The sequence below is a fragment of the Caretta caretta genome, chromosome 3, assembly GCF_965140235.1.
Source record: "Caretta caretta isolate rCarCar2 chromosome 3, rCarCar1.hap1, whole genome shotgun sequence".
Classification (NCBI taxonomy): Eukaryota; Metazoa; Chordata; order Testudines; family Cheloniidae; genus Caretta; species Caretta caretta.
In genome coordinates, this window is record NC_134208.1 from 70634960 (window position 1) to 70654257 (window position 19298).

The 19298-nt window shown below is 41.0% G+C and overlaps 1 protein-coding gene across 6 annotated transcripts in view; it reads right to left on the bottom strand.

Annotated features, from left to right (window-relative positions):
* Positions 1–19298, bottom strand: part of MAP3K7 (mitogen-activated protein kinase kinase kinase 7) — a 66299-nt gene that overhangs the window by 5570 nt on the left and 41431 nt on the right. For 4 of the 6 annotated variants that reach the window (XM_048844998.2, XM_048844994.2, XM_048845001.2 and 1 more), the window contains 4 exons: positions 13036–13103; positions 3759–3873; positions 1650–1711; positions 945–1060 (listed from right to left, as the gene is read on the bottom strand). In XM_048844998.2, the coding sequence (XP_048700955.1) occupies positions 945–1060; positions 1650–1711; positions 3759–3873; positions 13036–13103 (361 nt within the window). The remainder of the gene's footprint in view (positions 1–944; positions 1061–1649; positions 1712–3758; positions 3874–13035; positions 13104–19298) is intronic. The other 2 variants (XM_048844997.2, XM_048844999.2) reach the window with 1 other exon arrangement.

Here is a 19298-nt window from a genome sequence, read left to right on the forward strand (position 1 = left end):
TCTGGTCCACCCCCAACTAACATAAAAAGACAGCCTCCTTTTCTAGAGGGTTGAAAGCCTCATGCTTCCTACCCGTCTGACGTCAGTCACTGGTTGGCAACTTGTTGGTTACTCCCATCTCCAACGTCAATGCTCCATGCATGCAGCCTCCCCAACACTGCTTCCCAACTCTATGAAAGCACTGAATTGAATATCTAACATATCATCGTTTTGTTTACCTGAAGCATCTACAGGCATGGAGCCTCTCAGTTCCCTGTGGCCGCAGTTTGCCGTTCCCACCCAATGGGAGCTGCAGGAAGTGGCGACACTTCCCGCAGCTCCCATTGGCTGGGAATGGCAAACCGCAGCCACTGGGAGCTGAGGGGCTCCGTGCCTGCAGACGCTCCAGGCAAACAAAATGTCCCATCCTGACCAGCCAGTGGCTTACCCTGATGGGCCAGGAGCTGAAGTTTGCCAACCCTGAAATATACGGCTGGCTTATGAAAGGGTCACACAGTTTTTACCATTTTTACTTATCCATCGGGGGGGGGGGGGGGAGGAGGGAGGGTGGGTGTCTTCTTATAAACAAGCCGGCTTATGATCGAGTATATACAGTAATTATTATATTAAACTGCAATATGTCTTGACAGAAAGGCGACCTCCAGCTAATGTAAACAGGTGTTTCTGATCGCCATACATAGGTGTGAAACTTTTTAATGTAAAAGTTGTACAGAAGACAAATTGTGACATTTAATAAGTTTTTCAACTACTACTAATAGATCTATGTCAGGAGCACAAATATTCTGTATTTTTGGGAATTAATATTAAGTTTGGGAATGGTGCATTGATTTTTCTGTAGGAGAAGTTATTGCATTAAAATACAACGTAATTAGTTAGGATTATTATGCTGGTGCAAAAGGAATCTGTACATGAGAACAGAAAGCATTTACAAGCATTTTACTTACTTTCTCTGCAACAGCAATGCAATTTCTGTCTGAACTTTCATATATTCTTGTGCCATTTTACAGTGCTGTTCAAATACAGCCATAGATTCTTTGGAGTTTGGGCATGGTGCTAGAGGCTGGAAATAAATCAGACGTTAAAATCTAATCAACTGATATCTCAATACATAGTGTGTTAGAATGTGTCTGCAATATATTTATACCAGCTTTCAGAAACTAGTAAGCTTTTAAAAATAAGTGCTAAACCATACCCTGGAAAAATCTTAGTGCACTGTTGCCAAAACTGAATCAGACCTAACATCTACGTTTATTGCTCTACCACATTCTTTGTTACAAAGGATGATGATCAAAAACACTATCTGATCACGCACAGAACAAAAAGTTTGGATGAGACTGTAGCAATTTTATTCTATGACCTCGAGCTAATTTCTTATTCATGCTTTTAAACTAAGATTTCAATTTGTTTTAAGGATCATATTTCCCAGGGCTTGTTTTTAATAGCTTGATTAAATCTGAGTCAACCAATCTCAGGTTACAGAATAATTTTTTTTTAGCCTTGTTCAAAAGTTAGGCAGGACACAAACATCAACGAATATGCAAAACAATATTTTTTTAGGTCACTCAGGAAAAATAAAAATATGAAAATGCTTTTCGACTAGTTTAGACTCAATTTAAAATTCGATTGCTTGTAAAATATACAATTATTACCTGCAACTGGTGATCTAGTGTAAGATATGCCATTGGGATGGAGTTATCTGACCCATTGGTATCTGTAACAACAATACCACAACTGTAATATATTTTCAATTGAGTTAATTGTACATTTCCATGTACGACATCCATAAGACACTATACTTCCTTAGCAAAAAAGGATTATTATTTAAACAAAACTAAACATCAATATGCAGAACGGTATATGGAAATATCAGTTTTTTTGGTTTGTGTTTTGTAAAGTTATTTGAGAATGACAACATTATTAGAGTATGATCTATTGTACTGAAAAGAAACAAAAATTAAATATTACACTTTTATAAATTTCTAGAGGCCATTTTAGTTGAACATAGGTTTTTTTGCACAGAGTTTGCATTCTGACTGTCTGTTTATGAAGTTATTTGCTATGCCATTCTTGCTTATGAGGGATCAGCCAATCAGCCTACCCATCAACCGAATTTAAATTAATGCTGGGCAAAACCAGTTTTGAAAAACAAAAATGAACACAAACTTTGTTGAATCATGACATGACTGACTTTGGTCAGACATGAAACCAAACCTATAAGATTTGGCAAATACCACCTCTTCCACTCAATATGCCCTAGGACACCTTTCTCCCCAGTACTCTTAGGGATAGCAGATGAGTAATGTGGGAAACTTATAGCAGCTCTGCTGGACCTGGCTGCTGCTGCTCTCTTCCAAAACAGTAACACCATGGGCCTTCCCAGAACTTTCCCTCCAAACTACACTGCATGCTTCTGGAATCTCACATGCTTGTATCTTTAGAAGCCCAAGATCTGAGGGACACAAGCCTGTTGCTAAATCTTAAGATACAGCAGTAGGGTTAAGTGGAGAAACTACTGGGTTCCAGCACTGTGTGTGACTGCTATCAGGAGAACAAATGTTAGAGGATAGGTGGGAAAGAAGTAGGCTGCCCCAAAAGCATCTGCCATAAAGTAGTGGGTGGTGGCGGTGAAAATGAAAAGGTGTTGCCTCCCAAAGATTACCTATCTCCAAAAGCAACTTCAAAAAGGTAAAGGAAATGGGAGGGTGAGAAAAGAGAAACTGCCTTTCTCCTCCTTAACAAACAGCAAAATGAGAACTAGGGATAATGACTCGCATGCAGACAGTGAGTACCAAAAAAGGGCTATCCAAGGTCATGGTGTAACCAACCTTGCCTTAAAATGAGAACTTTTTGAAATAGTTTTTCTGATATATTCCACCCCCTCTCCCCCCCAAGTCAGATTTACGCAAGCCATGAACTAAAGACTGTTTCTGAAAAGGAGCTGAGACTCTGGACTCCCAGTACTACATATAATTTCTGAGGCAAATATGTCAGAAAGTCTTCCCACTTCTGATCTTAGGATGTCACAGAGAACTGATGGTGTTAGTGTGTTGAAGTTCTGATCCTTTTATAATGGTTTGTAAGCACTGGACTAAGTGTATAAGAATTCTTTAACTAGATTCCACTATTACATTACACTCACTCAACCATGTGTTATAACAAAAAAAAGAGAGTGATACTCTGATAAACAAATATTTTACACACTTCTGAAATAAAACGTTATGCTAACTTTTTGCAAAACACCTTGCAATAGCACGTGTGGACATGCCTTCTTCCTCCCCCCATGCCTCTCCAGATCTGGGCCTGAATCTGCCACCCTTACTTATCCTGAATAGTACTTTATCCAAAAAGGTGGCTCACTGAAATCTAGACAAGTGTATTTATAATGTACACACACAATAAAATGTTGCCTTGTGTTTTAAAAAATTAGCATCAAAATTCATGTTCAAAACTCTTAAGTAGAATATTCTATTTATAGGCGCATCATAGGAAAATTACATACTTTGCTTTTAATGAACTATAGTTAAGAGTTTATTTAATTTCATTGAGTCTAGTTAAAGAATTTGTACAACAACCAGTGAGCAAATGCAGTAACGGTTTTAATGAGTCTGAAAACTAAAACCAATCAATTGCTCTATTATTCAAGTTCTTTGTAAAGTTTACACACACATTGATCTTAATCAAAATAAATTATAAAATAAACCTCTCTTAGAACTTTAAGACAATAAATAAAATAAAATAAAAAAAAAAACAATCATCACCTGTAGATTCATCAGGTGTCCATGGAAGACTCCGAGCTGGCTTTTCAGAGGTTGGTCCTGAGGTAGTGATCATTCTCACACTAGGACTAGATGACCTACTGCTGTTTCTGCTTTCCTGCACAAATAAAACAAGATTTTTAAATAAGATACTGATATTCTCATGTGACAGTGACGAAACCAAAACAAGGGAAGATTGGTTCAAGAGTTTGTTTTATTAGCCCTTTTTGAGCTGGCTACTCAATACTTGATACAAAGAAAGAAGAACATTCATTTCTATAGTTCTTTTTATCCGGAAAGTTCTCAAAATGCTTGATAAACTTTACGAGCATATATAGAAATTATATAGGAATCATTTCACCCGCACCTAAAATTTATCTTTGAAGTATAACAGCAGCTCTCAAATTTCATTGTTCCCCCTTCTAACAACAAAAATTACTACATGACCCCAGGAGGGGAGACTGAAGCCCGAGTCTGCCTGAGCCCTACTGCCCTTTGTGCGGGGAGGAGAGGGCGGGAGGAAGGGGAAAGAAACGGGGATGACAAACCCAAGGGCTTCTACTGTGGGCCGGGGGCCTGTAACCTGAATTCCACCACCTAGGGCGGAAGCTGAAGCCTGAGCCCCACCTCCCCGTGCGGCTGGGTTTGGCCTTATACAATGTACTCAAGAGGTTGCATTTTGAGCATCCTGTTACGATTCTACATAACAATTGTCACAGTAGAGTCAGAAGCTGCATTTATTAGAACATCAGCTTCAGGTTTGAGAAAACTAAGGAACCCAGTTCATTTCCAGTGTTTCAGCAATAAGAAGTTAAACGACTGCACACAGCTGGAAGTAGTTCAAAAGTTAAGCATGTAGTGAGATGCAAACACACGTACAGATGACTACATGGCAGCCCTGCAGATATCAGAAATTGACACATGGGCCAAGAAGGGTGCCGACAATGCTCGTGCTCTAGTTGAATGGGTGATTATGATCGCTGGTGGAGGCACTTTTGCCTGATCATAGCAGAACTGGATGCAGGCTGTGATCCAAGATGAAATTCTCTGGGTGGATAATGGACGAACCGTCATCCTATCTGCCACCCCGATGAACAACTGCGTCGACTTGCAAAATGGCTTCGTCCTCTCAATGTGGAAGGCTAGCACTCTCTTGACATCCAGGAATGGCAACGTATGTTCCTCCTCAGACTTATGAGGCTTTGGGCAGAAGACTGGCAAGAATATGTCCTGGCTTGTGTGAAATACTTAATCCTGCCATGATTGCAGGGGACTGGACTAGATGACCTCTAAAGGTCCCTTCCAGTTCTATGATTTTATGACATTGCAAAACCACCTTAGGCAAGAAAGCTGGATGCGGCCGCAACTGTACTTTGTCCTTGAAGAACACCATATAGGGCAGCTCCGATGTAGGCACCCTAATCTCAGAGACTCTTCAGGCAGAAGTTATAACCACCAGGAATGACACCTTCTGGGAGAGCAGAAGAAGGGAACAGGATGCCAAGGGCTTGAAGGGAGTTTCATGTGCAGCACGAGTACCAGATTCAGGTCCCACGGAGGGATTGGGTCTCATACTTGGGGGTAGAGCCGCTCCAGACCCTTCAAGAACGGGACTGTCATGCTATAAGCAAAGACTGATCTGTCCTGGAACGGAGGGTGAAAGGCAGATATAGTGGCCAAGTGGACCTTAATTGATGAAAGGGACAATCCTGGAGCTTGAGATGCATAAGGTAGTCCAGGATCAGCGGGACCGCATAGAATCAAGAACCGTCCCAGTAAACTCTGTATGTTGCACTGGTACGAGGATCAAATTTCTTTTTGTTCACTAACAGGCCCAGGTTGCAGCATGTGGACTGCAGAAGATCGAGACTGCTCTGCACTTGATACTGTGATCTGCCCTTGATGAGCCAATCATGGAGATAAGGGTAGACCTGGACTTCCCTACGCCTCAGGTAAGCGGCTACTGGGGTCATGCATTTTGTAAAGACCTGTGGGGCCGAGGAGAGGCCAAAGGGGAGCTCCGTGAACTGGAAATGGCACTGGCCCACCATAAAACTGAGGAACAGTCTGTGCCCTTGGAAGAGAGAGATATGGAAAAGTGTCTTTCAAGTCTTCTGGATCCAGGGAAGGAATGCTGTAGGCCAGGGATACCATGTGAAACTCCAACTTCTTGAGAAACTTGCTGATTCGTGTCAGGTCCAGAATGGGACACAGGCCCCCTTTTGCCTTTGGGATCAGGAAATAGCAGGAGTAGAAACCTTTCCCCCCATATTTCTTGAGGGACCTCCTCCAATTCCTCAAGTTGCAGGCGGTTGTTTATCTCCTGAATGAGGTGTTGCTCGTGAGAAGAGTTCCTGAAGAGGGATGGGGAAGAAGGGTGTGGGAGGGAGGGCCCAGTGACACAAGGGTACAGCCCAGTGACAAGGGTACAGCCCAGTGACACAAGGGTTCGAGATGAGTCTCAACCAGTCTGAATCATAGGGAGGGAGATGGTTGAGGAAAAGAATGGGCGGATCCGTGGATGTGATTGGGGTGTTGCTCTCGAGTGCGCCCTCAAAACACCCTGCTTCTGGCCTCCATGGTGTTTTGCCAGGCCAGGCTGCACAGGTGAAAGGGCGGAGAAAGGGCAGCAGTGACCGGAATGACTTTGTCACAGATTCAGGCATATGCATCCCCAGGGAGCGGAGGGTGGCCCGAGTGTCCTTCAGACCGTGCAGCCTTGCATTTGTCTGATCGGAAAAGAGCCCGACTCCACTGAACGGAAGATCTTGCATGGAGGACTGCATCTCCTGGGACAGGCCAGCAGGTTCAAGCCAGGAGATACGCCTCATGACCACCACCGAGGTGACCACCCTGGCCGCCAAGTCGGCCGCATCCCAGACCATCTGGAGGGAGCACCGAGCTGCTGCGGTACTTTCCTCCACAAGAGGAACTCTTGGGCCACCTCCTGGGGTCCTTAAACTTATGGAGGGAGTCCCACAGGTTAAAATTATAATGTCCCACAAGAGCCTGGTAGTTCGCTCCCGGAACTGGAGACTGGCCGTGAAATAAATTTTTCTTCCAGAAAGATCCAGTCTCTTAGCCTCTGTATTTTTGGGGGTGGAACTAGCAGGCCCTTGCTTGTCCTTTTTGTTGGCTGCCAACACAACCAATGACCCCAGGGGCGGGTGGGTATATAAGTATTTGAACCCCTTGGCGGGACAAAATACTTTCTCGGCCCTCTTGGAAATGAGCAGGATGGAGGACAGGGTTTGCCAGAGGGCTCTGGCAATGTTCAGGACCCCTTCGTGTACCAGGAGTGAGAGACATGCGGGGGTGGACAGGGAGCGTACACTGAATAACGTATCTGATTGCTCCGCCATCTCTTCTGCTTCGAGGCCTACATTAGTGGCTACCCATCAGACCAAGGCTTGGTGCTCCTTAAAGTCGTCCGGTGGGCTAGCATAGGAGGGCAACGCTACTGCCTCATCTGGAGAGGACAATGATGAATGAACCACCGGGGGAGGGCCCAGGGGATCATCTTTCGCAGGGGAAGGTCGTCTCCGGATGGGCACCCGTTCCTCCACCACAGCGCCCGTCAGCGCCTCCTGCACCGAGCCTGGTGCCACCGGTGCCAATTGGGGTTTGTCCAACACAGTGACCGAGGACTGGAGATGGGGGCATCAGCATAACCGGCATGCACCAGGTGTTCCAATAAAGCCATTGCGCTGGCCACTAGCCCTGCTGCCAAGTTGGCATCACTGCGGCGGATGCAACCCCCGAAGCCCAGTCGCGACGGTGCTGTCTTGGCAAGAGGCTGAACTCCCTCTCCGTGCCAGAGAAATCCTCCTCTGGTGACCAGGGCGAGACCATTGACACCTGAGTTTGGTGGCTAACCATCACCTCAGGTGACCGGTGCCTCAAATCGTTAGACCGGTGCCAGGAGTATGGGGAGCGACACCGTGTTGGAGAGCATCCGTGAGGTCTTGGTGATGGTGACCGTTGGTGTGAAGATGACCGTTGCTGACTGTAAGGCGACCAGCGCCTCCCCCTGGGTGAGGCCCAGTGCAAGGGCGCAGACCACAGCACGGTGCCGGCGACCTGTAATGGCAAACTGGTGGCCTGAGCTGACGCAGAGACAAAGGATGTGGAGAAAAAGGGATCTGCCTAGACTCCAGCAGCGCTCACTCACCTTCTGGGAGGCCTTCATGGCTGGTTTGCCCTTGTAGGGATCTTTCGCTGGGTCCATCACCATAAGCAGTGCTGGCTGTGGTGGGAGAGTCCGTTGCTCTCTGGGTGCTGGGAGTGCATTGACTGTGCCATCAGCCTGGGTCCCCTACTGCTCTCCAGAGTTGGTGGTGAATCCCTTGGGAGGGGGGAAGAAGATCCCCTCAGGGGCGTGCCCCCTTGCAGCTCCAGCGTGGGCGGACAGCCTGAGCAGTCTTGTGCCCCATTCCCCTTGATCCAACTTGCTTGGTATCGGGTCCCTCTTCTTAGTTTTCTTCTTGGGCACCGGTGAAGTGGATTGGTGCTGGTAAGAACCTGGTGCCGAGGTGAAGTGCTAGGTGTTGCGTCCCGGCCAGCTCCAAGGCTGGGCGAAGAGCAGCCTCCATGAGGAGGGTCCTCAAGCGATTGTCATGTTAGTTCTGTATCCTGGGATGAATGTTCTTACAGATGCGACACTTCTCTTTAATGTGGGACTCCCTCAGGCACTTCAGACAGCTACCATGCGGGTCACTAACAGGCATAGGAAGCCTGTTGCAGTCAGAGCAGGGCTTAAAACTCGGAGTTCAGGTATGCCCCGGCCTGGGGCAAAGTCCCTGCCAGGACCCCGACAGTACTTAACAGCTACTTACTAACAAATCTACTATAAATAAACTATTTACAGCTGGAACCTGAGATTTGAGTAGGGAAAAAACGCTGACAACTTGTGAAGCAAGGGCAAGAGGCGCTCCGACCAACTACCGGGGCAGTAAGAAGGAACTGAGAGGCCACAGGGCCGGCGGTGCTTGATATACTGACACATGAGTGTGGGATTCAAGGGGGTGCCACAGCCAGCCCTACGGATACTGCTAAGGGAAAAGTTTCTGACAACTGTGCACGTGGGCATGCACACACCTAGAATGGAACTGACATGAGCAAGCACTTGAATTCTGTGCTGGAGAAAGTTAGAACAAAATGTGACTCAGTGCATGGGTTGTCAAGAGGTCCAGAAGATCCACCCACCCTTTCTTTATGGGAGCGGATGTCCCAGTTTTTTTATTGTAAAATGGGGTGTCACAAACTGGAATAGATTGAAAGCCCCTGGCTTTGTGGATTCAGTTGTTCATGCCCTGGATGCAAAATTCAGCCAAACAGCAAATCCTTATTTGCAGAGCATTAGACTGACCACGCTGATAATGCCATTCAATACCAGGAATTAGTGTTGGACAACATTTCTAATCACAGCAGCAATACAATAAAATACAATAGTCAGTCCTCCGGCTGCAAATGGTGGAAATCAAGTCTAACACACCAGAATTTGTATTTTGTTGTTGAGAGGGGGAGAAGAAGTGATCTCCCTTGACAAAAAATCAGCAAAATACAGACACTAAATCTCCGATGGCTGTGATCAGTCTGAGAGAAAAAAACACAACAGACCTCCCTCTTGCACATTAGTTTTTTCCAAACACAACTACACATGGGCTAGTTGATGCATGCTCTTCCGTTATCACAATGGTGAAATGAGAATTGCGAAGGAACTATAGGACAATGAAGATTATGCATGATTTAATATTTATACTTCAGTTGTGCTCAGAGGCGCCCATCAGGATTGAGGCTCCATTGTGCTGGCACTGTGCAAATGTATATGAAGACACGGTAAACTAAAATTAAAAATAGTTTTTCAAAAAATGGTATACAAATTAAATTTAGCCTGGATTATATGCACTTTCATTTTCATCCTGCTTGTCCCAATTGGATTATTTATTATAGCACCACAGTTGTGCAACATTCTTAATAAAATATGCGGTTTAGAGCGCTCTTTGCCTTGAAAAGCTTACAAATCTAAATTGGACAATAGAAATACATTTATAAAGGGAGTAATCACTATGGTATTTAAACTACATTAAAAACAGAACAATGTAATATCTTCCCATTATTAAGAAAAGACTGATATTTTTCCTCCAGGACAAGACTGTCATATGCCCTATTTTGGGAACGACAGAAGAGGTGCTGGTTCCAGCATTTACGTTCACTCAGCCTGAAGAAAAAAAGTTGTATCTCCTGTTAAAGTTTTCCCATTTTTGGGCTCTAGTGGGTTTCTAATAAGAACGAATGCTGGAGCAGGCAATTAGGTATGGAGAATAACCTACTGCAAACTCCTGCCAATTTTTTCCTCTGAATTGATAGTGAAATAGCATGACAGAGCAGAGAAAGAAAGAAGCAATCTCCAATTTAGCAGGCCTAGGCCATTTAAGGCTTAATAGATTGTAACCAGCATTCTGAAAATCACCTGTCACTTCACTGGCAACCAATGCAGTGTGTGGAGTACAAGGGTTTAAAGGGCATGGCAATGGACGCAAACAGTGGTGAAGTCTAGGTGACGAAGGCTAGGTGAAAGAAGTGGGTTTAAGGAGAGACTACAGAGATGTAGAGAAGAAGGATGTTTGCAATGAAGTAAGGGGTGGGTGAAGGATAACATTTATATATAATTTGAAATGGTATATGTGCAGAAACACAGTGAACTGATCAGAGCTGTGTGGATTTCTAACCTCTTTATAAACTGAATTTTTCTCCTTTATCTAGTAGGTTGTTTATATTGCTAATAATCATTATTTTGAAGCTTTAAATTAAAAAATTCAAGGATAGCTGGAGCTCAGCTCAGAGTTATAGAAATCCATAAATATAGGCCTTGAACTTTAGGAGCAGTCTCAGGTCCTTCTGTCCATTCACACAAGACAGGAGGCCATGAATGTGGTTTATTAGGCCACAACTTCATTCAATTAAAATATCGGAGTACCTGGCAACGAATCGTACAGTGCAGGAAGGAGTAGGGGAAGGTGGGGATTGGCTCCCCAATTTTCCAGTTGTAGGAAACCAAAACCCATTCCTCATCAAGCTTAAAGGGGGTTAGGAAAAGGAGGGGGTTGGCTCCCTACTCTATGAAACATGGGTACCCGAAGCCCTAGTAAAGAAGTCCTCCAGGGCTTCATGGGCAATAAATACCACTTTCTTCCCCCAAACTCTTCTGGTCAGCGGGAAGGACAATGCAGTGACCTTCTCCTGATATGGCCCCAAATGCTTCTTGCCCTTCTTGTCCATCTCTGTAAACTTTTCCCCCTTCTCCTCACCTGCTGTAAGGGAGTGGATGAAGGCATATCAACAGTTTCTTCCAGCTAGACCCACTTGTGTGAAGACTGCAGTGGGCATATCTAGGAGACAAACTTGCTTGCTTTCTACACTAATGTACTGTGTGATTGAAAAGTTCTGACTTGGTATTGCAAGTTCAAGAATATTAGTTTTAGACTTTTCCATTACTTCCCATTCACAGGCCTCAAAAGCAAGAACACAAAAACCTGTGACTTAACATTATCCACAATGTATTTATGACCTTTGAGGTATTATTTTATTCTGCTTACCTTATATGCTACACTATGATTCATACTTGTAATAGGGCACTTCAAAATGCAAAATATAAATTGTATTTCAAAATATAAATTGAATATGAATAGAATTTCAGACAGACCTAGCAGAAATGTAAAACAAAAGATATACAGATTTCTAACCCTTAGGTTGGCACAGGCAGGAGGGAAGAAAAGGAAAATGGTGAAAGCTACACCAGCATCATGTTTTGCTCTCTGGTGTAAATAAAGGTACCAGCAGAAAACTGAGGTGAAAAAGCCTTTTGTTGTTACTCCTGGTCAAAGGAGCAATTATTTGGCAGGAACACAGCTAGAATCTCTCAGAAAGTAGCACAAAGCAACTTTCAAAGGCAGGATATATGAAAGTTAAAAAGTTCTAATACAGATGCTATATATCTAGTCTAGTAGTATTATAATCTGGTATCAGCAAACAATTTTTAAAAGGTAATAGAAGGAACTAAAAGTTACAAATAAAAGAACTTAAATAAGAATATTTTAATATTGCATAAAATAGTGGCATACAGATGTGACAGAAGTGCATTGAAACCTTAATCACAAAATAGTTAAACGTTACAGAATAATGAAAAATTGAAACAATTTTGATTAAGTTTTTTCTCTAATTACACTGCTTGACTAAGTAAATGTAGATTTATTTATTACTGTGCTTGTATCTGTAGAATGCTTTTATTTAAAAAGCCCTATGTTCGGTATGTAATAAAAACGTTTTGAAATTTTAAAATTGATTCTGATGCTTTCTTCTGATCTATACACATTCCCAAATAAACCAGACAAATTAGATTTTGGGGAAAGGACAAGGTTTCTGTTACTACAACATTGTATGAAACGGAAGAGAGATCAAATGTTAATCTCTTTGATGAGTGTATACCCCTAAAATTACCACCTACTTTGAATTACTACAGTAGGCTGTTTAATATGGAAACCTGATTAACCTGATTAACACACTGAGCTCCTATTTTTCCATGTTCAAACTACAGCAGGGATCTTAAAATTATAATAGAACCTTGCTAATTCACACTAATGATCAAAAACCTACTGTGAATTACTGACATTGACAAATTAGCAATTAAATGAACACCACAAAACAAGGCTAAGGCACCACTAACTGTACTTTGGTCATTTGAGACATCTCGTTTAATTTTAATATTTCATACTTCAGAGTGCATCACTGTGCTTGTTACCATGGTATCCAGACATCATGATACAAAAAGCAATAATTACAAGTAAATATTTTGTAAAAGTAATGAAGTCTTCATAACAAGACCTTGCTATAGTACTTTGCTATTACATTTTCTTCCAAAAAGTAGAGACCACCATAACTAACCATTTAGATTTGAGAGATGATACTATGTTGAGGTTCATTACCAGTACATACAAAATTATGCAGCATGCACAAACAAAATAGATTTTTTTAATAAATATAATATGTGCTGCTTAGGCAAGTTGTAATCAAGAAACTTGTCACCTAGACATCTTTCATAAGCTGCCCTTTCAGATTTTATTTTAGATGGTAAAACAGCAGACACTATGTTTTGTAAATTAAATGATCCCTAATCACATAGATGAAGTTTTAAAGACTAGCTCTACACAGTGTAAGTATACTGCTGATTTCACCTAAATGTTCATGAAAGACAAAGAAGCCATAGGCTGAAAGATTTTACCTGATTGGATTCTGTTCCAGCAATACTAAGGTCTTGAATGGATCTCCGCCTCTGTTGTCCGTTTCCTGCTTGGAAAAAAAGACAAAACAAAACACTAAAATCTGCTCAGAAACAAAATAAGAAGGGTGCGACTGTTGCAGCAGGAGCTTGGAATTTGTACAAATCCACAGAGAGAAAGTGGGAGTGGGAGAGAGGGAGAGAGAGAGAGACAGCTGCAGAATTTTAACTCAAAAAATGCTGGCCTGTCAAGAGAAAGTATATCCTAATACAATAACCGTTCCTACCACATGAATAGCTTCTGCACTCTACTCCACCATCTTCTGTCACATGTGTTTGAAGAGGCTTAGCACTTGGGGATTGTGGCTGATGACGACATCTATTTCAAGTGAGTTACGTTATGGGCATTTCTAGAGCAAGGCTGTACAATAAGATGCTGCCAGCTCTAACCTGTTGTTCTTTGAAGTAGCACACAGCAAAGCATTCTGTCTGTGTTATGTTCCTCTCACATATATCAAAAAGCTATAAGAAAACTTATTTCACTTTAAGTCAAAATGAAAGCTCTTAGTCACCCTTTTATGAGCAAAAATACTTCATATTCTAAAAATCAGGGCAAGAAGTTGTTCTCTAGCTAAGTCACATCTTGCTATCAATCCACTGAACACAGTGGTGTAATCGTTCCTCTTCTCTTTCCACCCATTAACATTATCCACCACTGAGAGCTATAGAAAATAGTTTAAATTTTAATACTGCTAGTCCATCAAGGAAATGTTTATGAAACTAAGTCTTATGTAAAATACAATGGATTATGTAACAGAATTTCCCTTGGTACTTTGATTTTTATTAATATTGTTTATAGTGTCTCCTAAGATGACAGGTCAGCTGTCCAAAAGGAAACACCAAAACATCATGAGTAACAGCTGACAATGCTCAAAATTTTTGGTCTTCAACCTGCATTATGTAACTTTTCTACCAGTAGGTAGCATTTAGAACATGTACTATAACAGTTACAGCCTCATACTCCCATAGTATTCAACAGTCAGTACTCAATCAACGTTTTGTAACATGTGGCTCATTTTTTAAACTCTTAGATATTTATGCTGGGTCATTTCAATATGACTTAGCAGCCTTTCTAGATAGAACTTATAATTTGCACATCAATTAAAACAAAAAAAGTGAGAATGGCTACCTAATCTCATCTACACAGTTTAAGATATCACAAATTATGAAGTCCTTTAACCAGTAGTTCTGTGCAGCAGTCCTGTCTGTTTTAGAAACACACTACCAGAAAGTGAAAAATTCTCAGTACCATCTTCTCCAATTTGTCACCTGACATTTAAATTCAAGAAATTCTAGAAGTACCAAAGGGAAGGAACAGTTTATAGGTTAGAGAATGGGACAAATCTGTCTGAAATTGGGGTTATATTCTCAGCTCTGACACGGATTTGCTGTATTACCATAAACGAGTTATAATCTCTCAGTAATTTAGTTTTCTACATCAGTAATTTGGGGAAATAAATACTTACCAATGTAAAAGTGATGTTGTGAGGCTTAATGAAGGTTTGTAAAGCCTTGTAAAGAGATCCCATAAGGCACCAGGTGAGAATTATTAAACTCTTCCATTTAATATAACTACTTGGCCATTAAAACAGGATTATTCATAAAAGGAAGAATTATGCTGGTGATAGTAGCTGCAACTCATCTTGGAACTCAAGATATAGATGATCTACTCATGACTGATACAACAATTATGTGCACATTTCATTCAACAGCACCATTCTAAAATTAGCCCGTCTGAAATAAGCTTGCAAAAAATATCTGGAATTCTCATTTCAGATTAGCAACATTTGTGAATTTAAAGAACCCGGCACATGTGTTGCTGAAACATTAGATCATGGTTGCCAAAAAGTTAAAATAATCAGGGTTGGGTAGAAGTAAAAATCAACACTTTTTGAGGGCAGGAAGAGACCAACTGATTGTGTTACAGTGAATGAGAATGTCTTTAAATGAGAGATCTCCAAGTTAGTGAGGCAAAAGCAAGCTCTATTATGCAATGTCATTTTAATTAGTATAACTACTACAGACATCTGGCAAATCGTTCACACAAAGCAGAAACAAAGACAGCAAAACAACAAATACTTGTTGCTCCAGAATGAAGATTAACGTCAATTTAGGAATATGAAGATGGAATAAGTTTCCTTGACTTTAAATAATTCGTTCTAGTCTTTGTACATGTTTTGAAGTTGTTTTGAACTTGCTCTTACTCTAGTTTTTAAAGTAACTGGTTTAAAATTTTCTCTTTACAGGAACCTAGAATAATTTCATGAAATTGACAAAAAGTCAATACACATCAGTTATGTACAATACCAAAAGGCAGAAAGTGATGCACAGCGGCAGGATTTTAACAATTTATTGGATTTTAAGATTACAATTCAACTGTCAACCAATTACTCATCTGGTTTGAAAACGGCAGCTGTAATGAAAAAGAAACTTCAGGTGCCTGAATCACCAAGGGAGGAAATAAAATGTTCTTTGGAATGTATTTGCTCATGAACTAGAAGAGGCGGCTTTAAAAAAAACAAAAAGATGGGATGCCAATACCAACATGTAACTAAACCAGTGGAGCAGTATATACCACTTATGGTATGGTAGTTGAGGTAACATAAAAAGTTTATAAGATACTTGGGGCAAGGACCATTTCTAAATTTTTGTGCAGTTATGCATATGTCAAGAGAGTCTACATAAATCTTGTGGGTCAGAGTTAAGGTTACTGGAATGAGTATAGTGTATTTTCATATACATGTCAATACTGCCATTAAACAAACTATAAACTGTAAGGGTAAAAAGTGAACACAAAGAAGTTGACAGAACAATGAAATTTCTACCTTTCTCCTGCCTCTCTGCCCAAAAAATTCTCTCTCACACTTTCCCTGCCCATTAAAATCCCCAAAACACTTCCTACCCTCTTTTTTTTTTTTTTAAAAGTATCCGGGCTCCCCCTTAGCCTCTAAGGATATGTCCACACTATAGCTGGGAGGTGTGATTCCCAGCATAGATAGACTTGAACTAGCTCGAAAACAGCTGTGTGGATGTTGTGGTACTGGCAGTGGCTTGGATTAGCCGCCCAAGTCCAAACCTGCCTGAATCCTTGAATCTGAGCTTGGGTGGCTAGCCCAAGCCACTGCCAATGCTCTGATGTCTATGCTGCAGTTTTTAGCATGCTAGCTCAAATCTGTCTACCTTCACTGGGAATCGCATCTCCAAGTTGCATTGCAGACATACCCCAAAAGTCCACACACATGCAACTTAATCTCCCCTAACGGATATCCGCAGCTTCCCCTGGTTCTCTCTCTGCTCCAGCAACAACTCACACATACATGCTGCCTCCTCCCTCCCCCTCCGCCCATCTTGCATAGGTAGATCCTCCCTACATCCGCACACTCTCCCCCCTTCTAACCTTCCCAAGGCTCTCTCACCCATCTGCTTCTGTCCTCCACAGAATCTCCCTTGTGTTTTGTCTCCTGCCCAGATTGTCTCCTTTCTCCAAGCTCTCTCCCTTTTCACTCTCCTTTAGCTTTGTTTTCAATTACACAAACACGCTATTTTTCTAGAAAGACCCACTCCTCATTCAATGCAGCATGGCCAGTGAATGAAGCACAGGGTTACAAGAGAAAAAATGATGTGTTCTTTTGAATTTTAAAGAATTCTGGAATTTGTGAATCTGGAATCTGGGAAATGCTGGATTCTATTCCTGGATCTGCTACAGACTTCCCATCATCATAGTTCATATACACAAGAGGGGAGAAATAAGGCTGCACAAGCAACCTTAAATCTAGCATTTCCTAATTTCTGAATGCTTCATTTTGCAACCTTAATGTTTTTAAGGTAGTTTTTTCCTGTATGCAATAGGTTACATTAGCAGATCATTGTCAGCCTTTTTAACGTATAGGGTTTGTGGTTTGTTTAAATGGTAATGCTGTTATGTATTTTGCATAAGGCCAATATTAATTAATCTACACTACAAAGGAAACCCCGCCATAAAACTTGGTTAACTTTTACATAAAGAGGAAGTCCTCACTTCACTTGGAGTAAGATCCTGATTTTTGTGGAGCTTGAAGCTCCTATGGGCAGGCACTTTCTCCTGAAAATATTCCCTGACACACACCCCCCTGATGCCGGTAATGTAAAATTATTTTAATTCAGGTGTTCCTCGGGGCACCTTTTCTGGCATACCTTCCAAGTACAAAGAAGAGGAGTACCTCTCCTGCAAACCATAGGTCTGTGGTAGGAGGATTCCTTTACTGCATTCTTTTAGAAGGCATGTTCTGTCTTAAGGACCTTAACATATCCATAGAAATGGGTCCCCTCCTTCCCATCCTGTGCACCTTCTCAGGTGCATCCCACTGCAGAAAATTATGCTTCCAACACAAGTTTATATTTCCTTCTTTAAAAAGGGAATATTAATGAAAACATGGTGAACATTTTTTAAGGCCACTGGAGAAAAAAAAAGCTACCCTGGACATTATAAAAGCCCTGATGTAATGTTAATAAAGTATCTAATAATTTGGTTTAACTATTTCTTTTAAAACTAATCTATGCAAAAGATTTTGTTTAAGATTATACCTCACCTGAAAAACTGTTAAAGTTAAGTCATTTGTAAATGAGAGGTACTGAAGGGGGAAAAGCTGGACATTCTAATAAAAGGAATGCAAATTTATAAAAGCATTTTCTATTTTTGTATTAATTATTGGCTGTGTAATTTATCTCCAAATCACATTTAGCAGTGAGTGGTGTAATTTTAATTGTGAACATTTGTTTTCATGGTGTACCAAAAGTTTAAAGCTATTTAAACTGAAAAACTGTGGAGGTACTACTGATGACTACATAACAATGCGATCAGCTGATTGACAAAATTATAGAAATTATAGACAAAATTATAGAAATTGGCATAGCACCCTCTAAAGCATCTATGGCTTTCTATAGTTTTTCTATAGATATTCTGCAAAATATCAACTAACTCCCTTAATCTCCATCCCCAAGACTCACATGTGAGATTATAGCATTGATGTTGTATAAAATCAGCAAAGCTCTGTATGTATTGTGTCAGGTTTCAGAGTAGCAGCCGTGTTAGTCTGTATCCATAAAAAGAAAAGGAGTACTTGTGGCACCTTAGAGACTAACAAATTTATTAGAGCATAAGCTGTTGTGAGCTACAGCTCACTTCATTGGATGCAGTGAAGCGATGAAGATAAGCTGTCGTGAGCTACAGCTCATGCTCTAATAAATTTGTCAGTCTCTAAGGTGCCACAAGTACTCCTTTTATTTATTCTGTGCTGCACTTATGTATTGCACTGACTTGGGACTTGACTAACTTCTTTGGGACAGGGACTTTATTGTTTGACACATTATGCTTTACATGGCACTATATAGAGCATCCACTATTAAAAATTTAAAACTACAGAGCCTAGGTAAAATCAGCCTTATTGCAGTTATTTGTGGCCATTTGGAATATAGTATGAAAACAGTGCTACTAATAGAGAGTTGATAATCAAGTTTTTAAACTAAGGACCACAGTACTATAAATACAGTAAGTCTCACTTTGGTAGTCCAGTATTTTTAGTTGATGATGTAACATATAGCCCAAAGCACATAATGTATATGCATAAACTGTCTAATAAATGGAGTTGCCAATGCAAGAATACTGTGATGTAAACAAGATTTATCAGATACTTCCTGACTGACTAGCTTTCTAAAACTGTTTGCCTACTTATCTTGGTTACATTTTGCATGGTCATTCAATACACACTTTAAAAAAGAAAAAAAGCCTGACCCACCGAAGTATTAATAGCCAGGTGTTTTAAAGTCTTTCTTAAAATGCTGGTTTGCAGTGTCTATGCTATATCTGTTGGAATGAAAAATAAGAAAGGTGTACTTCTGTATGTTCATATGGATACATGCCTACAACAACCCTGGAAGATTAGCTACCAAACTGTAAACCGGAAATGATTCTCAAATCCATTTTACTGGTTTTTTTTTGTTTTTTTTGTTTTTGTTTTTTAAAGCTTTGCACACTAATGGAAAACTCAGGTTTTACCTACTTTAAATGTCAGGGTCTCAAATAAATGAGAATTATACTTATGCAGGGTATTTCAAAAAGTGTTTAGAAAGGATGGGAGTTTGGAAAATATATATCAAGCTCTTTATCTTGCAAACATACCACTTTGAGTTTTTGCATACTTACATTAAATAAACTAAGCAGCCTGATT